General features: G+C 53.7%; 1 protein-coding gene across 2 annotated transcripts in view; it reads left to right on the top strand.

Annotated features, from left to right (window-relative positions):
- CUX1 (cut like homeobox 1) overlaps positions 1-12,770 on the top strand; it is a 221,664-nt gene that overhangs the window by 206,815 nt on the left and 2,079 nt on the right. For both annotated transcript variants that reach the window (XM_049787851.1, XM_049787852.1), the window contains exons 15-18: positions 7,695-7,822; positions 8,080-8,146; positions 8,549-8,661; positions 12,154-12,270. In XM_049787851.1, the coding sequence (XP_049643808.1) occupies positions 7,695-7,822; positions 8,080-8,146; positions 8,549-8,661; positions 12,154-12,270 (425 nt within the window). The remainder of the gene's footprint in view (positions 1-7,694; positions 7,823-8,079; positions 8,147-8,548; positions 8,662-12,153; positions 12,271-12,770) is intronic.

Raw genomic sequence — 12,770 nt, 5'->3', positions numbered from 1 at the left:
ACACCTTGCCCCCCCACCCATCCTGGTGAGGGCACCTCCCAGCAGGACCTGCAGGAGTTTAGGTTTTGGGGAGCAAAGCAAAGTTGCTCCCCAGCCTCTTTCTTGCAAAGCAATAGTGTCTCGTCCCACCGGGACCTCGAGGATTCAGTAGGGGCCACACACACACTCCTCTGTTGAGGTGGGAAGGAAGTGGGGCATGGAGCTGGGCCTCAGCCATGATATCAGTGCTGGGAGGGGCCGCTGGCCCAGGGCAGAGGTGCCCCTCAGGGTCCCCAGCTGCAGTTGGGACTCAGGGTGGGTGCAGCCAGCTGCCTCCATGGCTTGGGCCCCACACAGCTCAATCGGTGGACAGTCCCTATGTGCCAAGGCCTGCCCCTTTGAAACAGCGGGAGGGAGGGAGGCCTGGTTCTTTTCTGTCTCTGAAAGCACCTCCTCTGGCGAGATGACAGCCCCAAGTCCTCCTAAAGGGGGCTCACTTTCCTCAAGTTGGTCTATGCATCTCTTTCTCTCGCTCATCTCCGTTTTCCGCCTCTTTCCTTGAGAAACCAGGCATCCCATACACGCCCCCCCCCAAAAAAAATGCTGTGCATTTTGGAGACCCGAGATCTTAACTCCAGACTCTGAAAAGCACGAAGCTGGCTTGTAGACAGGGGCCAGGAGATGGGGGTGTTCCTACCGCCGCCCTGGCCACAGTGGGACCCTAACGCTTCAGTTTGTGCAATAACTACTTGCGTGAGTGGGGTGCCAGGCTCCCCCCAACAGACTACTAACAGCGCAAGACAGCTCGCGGACCGGCGGACCCCCAAACCCCCCGGGAAAGCCTCAATAAGCTCCCCTCTCCCTATGTATCATGGTGTCTTACGTTTTAGCAGTATTTTCTATTTTCTGTCTCGCACAGTCTTAGAACCTCATTGGTTAATACAATCACAGACTTTTTTTTTTTTTTTTTTGGATCCTCGCATGAGACCCAAATGACCAAAAAAGAAAAGAAAAAAGGAAAGCAGGATGGGGAGGGGAAAAAAACCACCAAAAAAATTAAAAGGCGTCTTTTTATTTTATTTTATTTTTTTCCTTTTTGGTTACCAATAGCTTTGAGAGGCCTCTGTTGTATTGCTGTGACCCATCTCTGGACACATTTTTCTCTCACTTTTTTGTTTCCGACGTTACCGAGTCCGAAGCTGAGGGGGCTGGCGTCGGGGTGGGGAGGCCCCGCCGGCCGTGGTTCTCGCGTTTTCTTTTGTTCACATGTTTGTTCCGGCACTGTACTATGCGGTCCCTATATGATATGGAGAAGCAATATCACTGTATGAAGCTCACACCATGTATTATTACTCACTAGCACCCTAGGTGTGATCATTGAAGTAAATATCTTTTATACAAACACAAGTCCGTGTGGGTCGTTTTCATTTAAACTGTGTCTAGCCTGAGAAACAACAGCACTGAGCATTTTGAAAGCCAGTGGGCACCTTAGCGTGTACCTCCCGATGGGCACCCTGCCTCCTTGTGGGCTCTCCTGGCATCAATATCCTTCCTGCCATCTGCTTCTTTGGGGTTCAGGGCACCCCCATGGTCAGTCCCTAGGCCCCTGAGGCCCAGATTGGTGCTGCTGGGCATGACTCGGAGGCCTAGCTGGTCTTATGGCTTGGTTGGGAAAGGTGAGGAAAGGGAAGGATAAGGGCTTGATTCATGGTTTCTAAAATAAAGGGGTGCTCGGGACTCCAAGTTGTGTAGAGTGGGCCACCATCTGGAGCTCCCCTGGAGGTCAGGGCTTATAGTTGGGGTGTTTCCTGAGCATCTCAGAGGTCCAGCACATGGCCCTCCTGAAATCCAGAGAGTCTCCAGGTCAAACTGAGCTCCAGCTGCCTCCTGTGGGAAGCCCCAGAGCATAAGGACCACTCCCAACCCCCTCCAGCAGCCACCCATGTGCATCAAGCTTGCAGAAGCCACAGAATGCGGCCAGTTTGGTGTCAGTCAATCCCGATATTTGCTGTGTCCATGTCTGCCCATCCCCGGCTGCTTGGGGCCCAGGTCACGACCCCCTGTTGCTTTTTCCTTTTCTTTCATTTATATGGTGGTTAGGGGGACCTGGGAGGCACCTCACTAAGAGTTTTGGCCAGCCTGGCTCAATGTGAAGACCCAAGCTTTGGCCTTAGGGGTCCCCAAAATATGCAAGCAGTACTGGGGATCAAATTGGGATCAGCTGCAGGGAAGACCTTGACCCTGGAATCTCTCTGTCTCTCTGTCTCTCTCTGTCTCTCTCTGTCTCTCTGTCTCTCTCTCTCTCTCTCTCTCTCTCTCTCGTTCTCTTCCCACCTCACTCCACCACCCACATTTTTTGTTTTACTTTGTGTGTGTGTGTGTGTGTGTGTGTGTGTGTGTGTGTGTGTGTGTGTGTGTGTGTGGTTTTTGGGTCACACCCGGCAATGCTCAGGGGAAACTCCTGGCTCCATTCTCAGAAATTGCTACTGGCAGGCACGGGGACCATATGGGAAGCCGGATTCGAACTGATGACCTTCTGCATGAAAGGCAAACGTCTTACCTCCATGCTATCTCTCTGGCCCCCACCACCCATATTTTTTTAAATGAATTTTAAAATTCGTTTTCCTGACTGGTTACCATCATGTTTTTTTTTTTATACCCCTGTTTATTTTACTTATAAATGTTTCCAGGAGTCAGGGGAGGCCACAGGTGGGAGAAGGTGAAGCCCCCACCCCATAGGTGCACTCCATTTTCTAGAGGCTGTTGACAACATTAGAATCAAGTGCTGGGGCTGGAGAGATAACATGCAGTAGGACATTTGCCTTGTACACAGCGGATGGACCTGGGTATGATTTCCAGCATCCATATATGGTCCCCCAAGCCTGCCAGGAGTAATATGAGTGCTGCCAAGTATGACCCAAAGAACAACAACATCAAAATGGTGGAGCACATGCCTTGCATGTGGGAGCCAGTGGGAGCCCCCTGTCATGGCTGGGTAACCTCAGGACTCCTGGGAGGGGTCCCCCCAAAAAATAGATACAGAATGTGGGAAAGGGAAAAAGCAAGCAACAGCAGTGGGCGGCCTACTGGGGGAGAGGGGGAGCATGTGTGGTTTCCTGTGTGCGATGAGGTAAGGTGGGACAGGTTGGGCCCTTTTCAGGCAAGAGTGGCTCCACTACGAGGCAGCTCCCCATAAGTTCAGGAGTTTCAGTATGTGCTGCCACCTGCTGGCTGGGCCACACAGGCTGTGGGGGTCAAGTCCTGCGGTCACCTGTCTTGTTCTTTCATTGTTCTTTTGTTGTTCTCTCTCTTTTTTGGGGGGGGGGATTTCTTTTTTCTTTTTTTATTATTTTTGAGCCATACCCGGTAGTGCTCAGGGATTACTCCAGGGTTTGTGCTCAGAAATTACTCGTGGATGGCTCAGGCAACCATATGGGATGCTGGGGATCAGACTTGGGCCGGGCAAGTGCAAGACAAGCATCCTGCCCACTGCACTCTCTGGGCCCTCAGTCATTTTTCTTGTTCCTTTGGGCTTTTCATTCATAGCCCACACCTAGTGGTACTCAGGGGTTGCTCCTGGCAGTGCTGAGCAGCCTCCTACGTGCGGGGCCTATGTTCAGTGCTCGACCCCAGCCAACCTCTCTGCCGCTGTTTAATGGGCATCCAGGGCTCTTTGAGGGGAGGTTTAGGAGACCTGCAGCTTGTCAGCTTCACCCCAATATTGGGCCTGGTAAGAGATCCTAGGCTTCTATCAGGGACTTCGTTAAGACCCTTAGCTAAGGGCTGTAAAGGAGACTTGGAGTATCCCTGTGGGGCACCATGGGGAAGCCCAAGCCATGTGAGGGAGCCCCGTGCTCAGAAGGAAGAAACAGCTGGCCCAGGAGTTTACATTTTCCAGGCTCTTCCCAGAAGTAGCACGATTTCCTGCACCATGGTTGGGGGGCAAGCAGGGCCGCACTGGGGGAGGCAGTTGTTAGCTCGGGGAGGATTTGAAGAACGCCCCCAGCAGTCATCGGGGCCTCTGTGCTATGCTGCTGAATTCTAGCACTTTCCTCAGTCGGCAAGCTTGGCCACTCAACACTTAGGGAATTCACTTTTTCTCTTTTCTGGTTTTCTTTTTTGTTTGTTTGTTTGTTTGATTTGGGGGCAACACCCAAAAGTGCTCAGGGATCACTCTAGGCGAGGTTTGGGGGGCCAAAGTGGTGATTGGAGATGGAAGCCAGGTACTGCACGCAAATGCCACTGCACCATCTCTCAGGCCCCTCTTGGGAAATGCTTCCTCTGTACTTTCTCTGACCTGTTCCTTTGATAGAGGAGTGAGAATAAGGCCCTGAACAGGATTGGGCGGGGGGGGGGGGGTTTCTCCTGAGCCCGTGCCCCAATAAACTCAGACTTTCAGGTTGCTGGAACAGGAGGGTCACTCTGGTCAGCAGAGCACTCCTCTGCCATGGACATGCAGGTGGAACAGTTTTCTTCCCCAAGTTGGGCACCCCAAGTACAGACAAAAGAGCCCCTGCTCCTAGCTTTTGAACCCAGAGCCCTCAGAGGCAAGTGGACATTGGTTTTTCTTAGTGGCCCTGGAGACTGTCAGACATTGGGGGATACCGGCTGGGAGGGTGGGCCTGGCTCAGGCTCCGCCCCTTCACTCCTACAAGATTGACTCAGGATCTCTAAAAACTCCCCTGTGCCTGGGCCCTCCAGGCCTTGGTGGCAGATATGGATGAGTCAGACAGTTGCACTGGATTCAGAGAAAGCTAGAGGCCTCAGAGCTCCCTTGGAGCAGGCAGGTAGGGTGCAGCCATGCAGAGACAAAGCAAGGGGGGGGGGCCCTAGGTTGCGCCAGCAGCAGCTGTGCCCCTTTCTGAGGAAGGACATGGAGTCCAGAGTCTGTAGCCTTGCTGAAGTACAAGAAGCCCAGATAGAAAGAGGGCCCCTCCCCTTCTCTGGGAGGGTAGCCACCCTCCCAGCTCTGTTTTGATTGGGGGGGGGGGGGTTCTGTACATCCAGCCACCACCAGGGAAACAACCCTCAGAGAGGAGGAGTCTGAGAGCACCCTGTGGTGCATGGAAGAAGTGAGGCAGGCTACGGAAGGGTCTCTGAAGTAATGAGTCCTGGGAAACATTTCAGACCAAGAAGAGCCAGTGCAGATTGGGGTTTGGGGGGCTTGACTGAGGGGAGCGGCTGCTGCAGGGTTGAAGGGACTAAGGGTAACAGCAGGACAAAGCAGGCTATGAGGGAGTAGGGTAGTTCTAGGGTGATAGAGTGAATTCTGGGCTTACGGGTCAGGTGGTTCTAGGGAGTCATGTTACTGGGAATACAGGTGGTTCTGGGGTGATGGAACTGGGTGGTTCTGGGTTGACAGTCTGTTCTGGGGTGACGGAGTTGAATCGTTCTGGGGTGGTTCTGGTGAAGGTTCTGAGTCAGGGACCTTCAAGTTGCTGCATCTCTACCTCCTGCCCTGGGGCCCACTCGGCTGTGGTTTTGGGGTCTCACTGAGGAGGTGCAATGAGGCTTCCTTGTGAATGACTCTGAGGTCCGGGGGCAGACTTCATGCAAGGTCGCAGGTATCAGCACCCCCAGCTTATTTCGAGAAGCAGGTTTGGAGCTGCAGGAATAAACTCCCTGAGTCGGGACCTCTTGGGCGCCCTGGGACCAGCTAGAAACTCAAGATCAGACACAGGGAGCCCAAAGGAGGCTCTGGTGGATGGTGGCACCTTGGCAGGCCATAGCCTGGGGTGTCCATCTGGGGGAGGTTGGCCTGACTATCGAAAGACACAAGGGCCCCAAGGAGTGAGGGGAGGGGGCTGCCTGTAAGGCCACAGTGACACTGTGTCCATGAGTAGGGGACACTACAAGTAGGAGGGTAAGGGTTCCCACCCTCAGGGACATGCAGACACCCCAGGCCTGACCAGGACTCAGCCCTCCACTCCAGCCTTTCCCTGAAGCCCGAACTTCACTGCTTCGTTAACTTTTTCCCAAGGCACCTCCTCCAGGCTGTCTCCTTGTGACACCCAGGAATAGTCCCGAGTTTCTCACATGTCAAGGACTCTCAGAGGTCCCCATCCAGGCCTTGTGCACCGTGGCCCCTCTCAGGGTCCTCTGCCTGTCACCCCTTTCTGGCCCAGCTCCTCTGGAGACCCCTTTGTCCAACTTCCATGGCTGAAAGGTTCCAGCCACACTTAGGGCTGGTCTGTCCCAGGACCCCAGAATTCTACTGACATGATGCAGAGACCAGACCCTCCCACCCATGAGCCCCATTCAGCATCCCCTGACACCCTGAGACATGTGTATCCCCTAAGCTCCTCCCCACAGTGCTCAGAGTATCTATATGATATTGGGGGTTGGGTAGCCCAGAACCCCTACCCTCTCTCCACCCACCCTGAGCCTACCTATCTCTATCCAGTGACACCAGAACTGGGGTTCCCCAACTGTCCAGGGCACACCAGATAACCCTAGGAAACAGGTGACCCCAAGTTCCTTCCTCAGGAGAAAGCAGGCCAGTCCCTGTGTCCCCTCAGGACCATCCCCTGCCTCAGCCACCCTCATCTACCCCAGCCTGTGGCCAGGTCATACCAGCCAGCCTCAGTTTCCCTCAGACCCCCTCAGCGTGGCAGCCCTGAAGGTTCCCTCAGTGGTTCAGTCTGGCCAGGGAGCCATATTGGCCTGGAACATTTGCTGGCCCAAATCAGCCACTGCACATGGGGAGAGGTCCTGTTACAGCAGACATGGCCCTACTGACCTCTGTGGAGTATAGATGGTGGTCCAGGTTGGCCTTGGGGTCCCAGCCTGGTTCCCGGGTCACTCAAACCTCCTGTGGCCCCCTTTGCACTCTCACCCAGGCCATCGGGCCCTGAAAACCTGGATCCCCAGTCCCCACCTTGGCCTGCCCTTCTCCCATGCGCCATCACTAGAGCTCTGCTGGGCCCCTAAACATGGGGTGGCAGGGAACCCCCACCCTGGCCCACACCATAGGCCCAGCACCAACCAGACCAGCAGTTCCACCCCCATCAGATCCCCCCAAACCTCACGTCCAGCAGCATTGGACAGGGCAGTGTGGCCATGGTGACCCTCAGCATGGACCCTGTACCCCAGACTGGACTTTGAAGGCTAAGAGCACCTGCTTTATAAGCAGAAACCCCCCTTCAAGGCAGCCTGGTCTCCCACCACCACTGTGAGCAACCCCAAAGCAAACCCCCTAAAAGAACAGGACACTCTGGTTTCAGGCAGACCCAATGGCAGGCAGACCCCAGCCAGTAGTGGTCAGTGTGCAAAGCAGCAGTGCCTGCCCCTGGGTCTCTGGACCCATGGCACCCCCTAGTGGTCTCTTGTCCACCTGCCGCCAGGCTGCCCCCATTCCTCAGGGGAGGCCTAGACAGAGCCAACAGCTATTCCGAGGACCACACACCCCTCCCAGGGCCCCCACAAGCCATCCATGATCCTTTCACAGCTGCTTTCAGGAAGGACCTGCCAGACAGTCAAGTGGGGAAGTGAATCCTGGGGTCCCCTGCATTGCCGCTGGAGACCATGGTGGTGGGACCAAGCAGGTTGGTGGCAGCCAAAGCCCCCACCTCTGCTATTCCACCTCCTGTCTCCAGCCTCTGCCCTGCCCTTAGCTGTGGAGGACTTCTGTGGTGTCACCTGGCAAGCAGGGCTGGCGAGGGACTCACAGAAGCCTGGGTGGGGTTCTCTGACCGCTCCATTTTCCTTGACCGCAGGACGCTGTGCTGAGCTGCAGGGACGCGTGGCTGAGGCCGTGGCTGCCGCACAGGAGCAGAGCGAGCTGGTAGCCCAACTGGAGCAGGACCTCAGCACCGTTCGCTCCATCCAGCGGCCTGACGCCGAGGTGAGCCCCCCCCCCCCACTTTGCGTTCATTTGTGTGCACCCTGGCAATTGCGGGCACATTTGGGGACCAGAAAACAAGATTGGAAGACTCTGGGTTGACCTCCTCCGTTGCATGCTGGTGGCTGGCTCAGGAACTTTACTTTCTAACCCAGAACAAGTGGGGTTCAGCCTTCCCTTTGGGTGCCCTCCCAGGCCTTCCCCGTGCACCCCAGGCTCAGCACCCACAAAGGTGCCAACAAGTATCTGTCTCCCTACAGGGCGCAGCTGAGCTCAGCCTGGAGAAGATTCCAGAACCCATCAAGGAGGCCACAGCCCTGTTCTATGGTGAGGAAGGGAGGTTGAGGTAACTGACACCATCCCACCCCTTACCCTCATCCCAAGGGAGCCTCTCCCTCTCTAAGGTCTCTAAGAGACCTTAGCCTGGCATGGACAGTGGAGGAGACCTTGGCCTGACAGCAAGGAAGTAAGGTGGAATAAGGAAACCAAGGTGGAGATAAGCATGAGGCCTCCAGGAGTGTCCGTCTTCCACTGTCCTCATGAGCTAGGCAGATCCAGGTCTGAGATCAGAGCACAAAGATCAGGGAGATTTTGGAGCTGGGTCCTCAGACAGTACCGGCAGGACCTGATTCTCAGGGCCCCTATTCCCCCCACTGTCCTGCTCCCACCACCTTCATCACCTGCCCCTGAGGACCCAGTGCCAAGCTAACTGCCTCCTTTAAATCCCAGGACCCTTGACTTCAGCCAGCAGCCCCATCCCCGAGGGCCAGGTGGACTCTCTGCTGTCCATCATCTCCAGCCAGAGGGAGCGTTTCCGAGCCCGCAATCAGGAGCTGGAGGCCGTGAGTCACACATGTCCTTCTCTCCTGTACTCCGGGCGCCTGGTGACACTGAGGAGACAGTGGAGGTCAGGGTGACACCCAGGTCCACAACTGCATTAGGCATCCACTGGGACAGCTGCATTATGTGACTCATGGGTTTTACACTTTGTATTTCTTGCAAAACATGGAGCCCAATTGTGTGGCACTTTGGGGGGACTTTAGCGGTGGTTGGGGATTTAACCACAGGCCATGTGAGGGGTCACACCTGCTGGTGCTCTGGAGACTGTGTGGTGCCAGGGATCAAACTAAGGGGGCAAAGAAGTGCTTTGACCCCTGTGCTATTTTCTAGTTCCAGTGTGTGTGTGTGTGTGTGTGTGTGTGTGTGTGTGTGTGTGTGTGTGTGTGTGTGTGTGTGTTGAGAGGTTTGTCTGTGTGTGTGTGTGTTGAGAGTTTTGTCAGTGTGCACCAGCCCAGGGTGTGAAGTGCTTTGACCCCTGTGCTATTTTCTAGTTCCAGTGTGTGTGTGTGTTGAGAGGTTTGTCTGTGTGTGTGTGTGTGTGTGTTGAGAGGTTTGTCTGTGTGTGTGTGTGTGTGTTGAGAGGTTTGTCAGTGTGCACCAGCCCAGGGTGTGAAGTGCTTTGACCCCTGTGCTATTTTCTAGTTCCAGTGTGTGTGTGTGTGTGTGTGTGTTGAGAGTTTTGTCAGTGTGCACCAGCCCAGGGTGTGAAGTGCTTTGACCCCTGTGCTATTTTCTAGTTCCAGTGTGTGTGTGTGTTGAGAGGTTTGTCTGTGTGTGTGTGTGTGTTGAGAGGTTTGTCTGTGTGTGTGTGTGTGTTGAGAGGTTTGTCAGTGTGCACCAGCCCAGGGTGTGAAGTGCTTTGACCCCTGTGCTATTTTCTAGTTCCAGTGTGTGTGTGTGTGTGTTGAGAGTTTTGTCAGTGTGCACCAGCCCAGGGTGTGAAGTGCTTTGACCCCTGTGCTATTTTCTAGTTCCAGTGTGTGTGTGTGTTGAGAGGTTTGTCTGTGTGTGTGTGTGTGTGTGTGTTGAGAGGTTTGTCTGTGTGTGTGTGTGTGTTGAGAGGTTTGTCAGTGTGCACCAGCCCAGGGTGTGAAGTGCTTTGACCCCTGTGCTATTTTCTAGTTCCAGTGTGTGTGTGTGTGTGTGTGTGTGTGTTGAGAGTTTTGTCAGTGTGCACCAGCCCAGGGTGTGAAGTGCTTTGACCCCTGTGCTATTTTCTAGTTCCAGTGTGTGTGTGTGTTGAGAGGTTTGTCTGTGTGTGTGTGTGTGTTGAGAGGTTTGTCTGTGTGTGTGTGTGTGTTGAGAGGTTTGTCAGTGTGCACCAGCCCAGGGTGTGAAGTGCTTTGACCCCTGTGCTATTTTCTAGTTCCAGTGTGTGTGTGTGTGTTGAGAGTTTTGTCAGTGTGCACCAGCCCAGGGTGTGAAGTGCTTTGACCCCTGTGCTATTTTCTAGTTCCAGTGTGTGTGTGTGTTGAGAGGTTTGTCTGTGTGTGTGTGTGTGTGTGTGTGTGTGTGTGTGTGTTGAGAGGTTTGTCTGTGTGTGTGTGTGTGTTGAGAGGTTTGTCAGTGTGCACCAGCCCAGGGGTGTGAAGTGCTTTGACCCCTGTGCTATTTTCTAGTTCCAGTGTGTGTGTGTGTGTGTGTGTGTGTGTGTGTGTGTGTGTGTTGAGAGTTTTGTCAGTGTGCACCAGCCCAGGGTGTGAAGTGCTTTGACCCCTGTACTATTTTCTAGTTCCTGTGTGTGTGTGTGTGTGTGTGTGTGTGTGTGTGTGTGTTGAGAGGTTTGTCTGTGTGCACCAGCCCAGGGTGTGACACTTAAAACTTTTTTTTGTGGTTGTTACTTAAAAATGGTAAACCAGGGCTGGAGAGATAAGGTGTTTGCCTTGCAAGCAGCCGACCCAGGACCAATGGGGGTTTGAATCCCGGCATCCCATATGGTCCCCCATGCCTGCCAGGAGCGATTTCTGAGCAGAGAGCCAGGAGTAACCCCTGAGCGCTGCCGGGTGTGGCCCAAAACAAAACAAAACAAAACTGTGTGGCTGTTACTTAAAAATGGTAAACCGGGACCAGAGAGATAGCACAGAGACAGGGCGGGCTGATCCAGGACTAACAATGATTCAAATCCCAGCATCCCATGTGGTCCCCGAGCCTGCCAGAAGCAATTTCTGAGCAGAGAGCCAGGAGTAAGCCCTGAGCGCCGCCAGGTGTGGCCCAAACACACACACAAAAAATGGTAAATAATGGGGGCTGGAGAGATAGCACAGCGGTAGGGCATTTGCCTTGCATGCAGCTAACCTAGGACAGACACGGATTCTATTCCCTGCATCCCGTCTGATTCCCCCAAGCTGCAAGGAATGATTTCTGAGTACAGAGCCAGGAGTTACCCCTGAGCACCACCTTGTGTGGCCCAAAAACAAAAACAAAAAAAAGGTAAACTAGGGGCTAGAACAGTGAGGAAGACACTTGCCTTATGTGTGGCCAGCCTGGGTTTGATCCCTCCAGCATCCTATATGGTTCCCTGAGCACCACCAGGAGTGAGTGATTCCTGAATGTGTGAGCATTTCCAGGTGTGGCCTAAAAACCAAAGTAATAATAGTAACAACAACAACAACAACAACAACAGCAACAATAATAATGATGGGGCCAGAGAAATAACATGGAGGTAAGGCATTTGCCTTGCACGCAGAAGGACAACAGTTCGAATCCCAGCATCCCATATGGTCCCCTGAGCCTGCCAGAAGCGATTTCTGAGCGGAGAGCCAGGAGTAACTCCTGAGCTCTGCTGGGTATGACCCAAAAACCAAAAAAGAAAAAAGAAAAAAAAGAAAATAATAATAAATACTTTTAGAAAGGCATGAAATACCATTAAAAAAGTGAGACAGAGGGCCCGGAGAGATAGCACAGTGGCGTTTGCCTTGCAAGCAGCCGATCCAAGACCAAAGGTGGTGGTACGAATCCTGGTGTCCCATATGGTCCCCCGTGGATGCCAGGAGCTATTTCTGAGCAGGCAGCCAGGAGTAACCCCTGAGCAATGCTGGGTGTGGCCCCAAAAAAAAAAAAACAAAAAAACAAAAAAATAAGTGAGACAGTAAAAAGATAGTTTCAGGGACTAAAGCACATGTCATGCACACACAGGACCCCGGTTTGATCATTGACCCCCACATGGAACCCCCAGACATCCCCGGGTGCAATCCTCCAAGCCTCCAGATTGTGCATCCTCTGGTCCCACAATTCTACCATCCCAGTTGGCTTAGGAATCTCTGCAGTGGCCCTGGGACTCCCAAGCACCAGTGGGGGCGGGGGAACCCACAAAGTAACTATGATGATGATAACTTTTCAAGAGCCCTGACTAGAGTTTGGGAGAGGAAGAAACTCCTTAAGGGTGTTTTCAGGCAGAGTTCATAGGTCAAGGCTGGCACAGGCAAGCAAAGACGTGGGCTTGGGCAAAGGGGGGACCCTGTCCACCCGAGCCTAGCCCAGCCTCTTGTCCACAGGAGAACTGCCGAACCCAGCGCATGCTCCAGGCCCTGCAGAGCGAACTGGACAGTCTCCGCGCCGATAACATCAAACTCTTCGAGAAGATCAAGTTCCTGCAGAGCTATCCCGGCCGGGTGAGGGACCCACACCCTGGTCTCAGAGTGGCGGGGGAGCAGGAGGTCCAGGATCTGCCCCAGGATTCCAGCATCCTCACAAGACTGAGGCTACCCAGAGTGAATCCCTAGTGAACCCCCACTACAATGAACCTCCATAGTAAATCCCCACAGTGAACCCCTTGTGTTTGACCCATTTTTCAGAACTAATCAAGACAGAATTGAAAGTCAGGAGATGGGCCTGGAGAGATGATAGCACAGCGGCGTTTGCCTTGCAAGCAGCCGATCCAGGACCAAAGGTGGTTGGTTCGAATCCCGGTGTCCCATATGGTCCCCCGTGCCTGCCAGGAGCAATTTCTGAGCAGACAGCCAGGAGTAACCCCTGAGCACCGCCGGGTGTGTCCCAAAAACCAAAAAAAAAAAAAAAAAAAAAAAAAAGAAAGTCAGGAGATGATGTGAGGTCACAGACCAGAAATGGGGGCCCCTCAGAGTTTATCCTGAGTCCCATGTTTCAATCTCAG

This window comes from Suncus etruscus, chromosome 15 (genome assembly GCF_024139225.1).
Source record: "Suncus etruscus isolate mSunEtr1 chromosome 15, mSunEtr1.pri.cur, whole genome shotgun sequence".
NCBI classification, from domain to species: domain Eukaryota; kingdom Metazoa; phylum Chordata; class Mammalia; order Eulipotyphla; family Soricidae; genus Suncus; species Suncus etruscus.
This window is presented reverse-complemented; position numbering and strand designations above follow the sequence as displayed.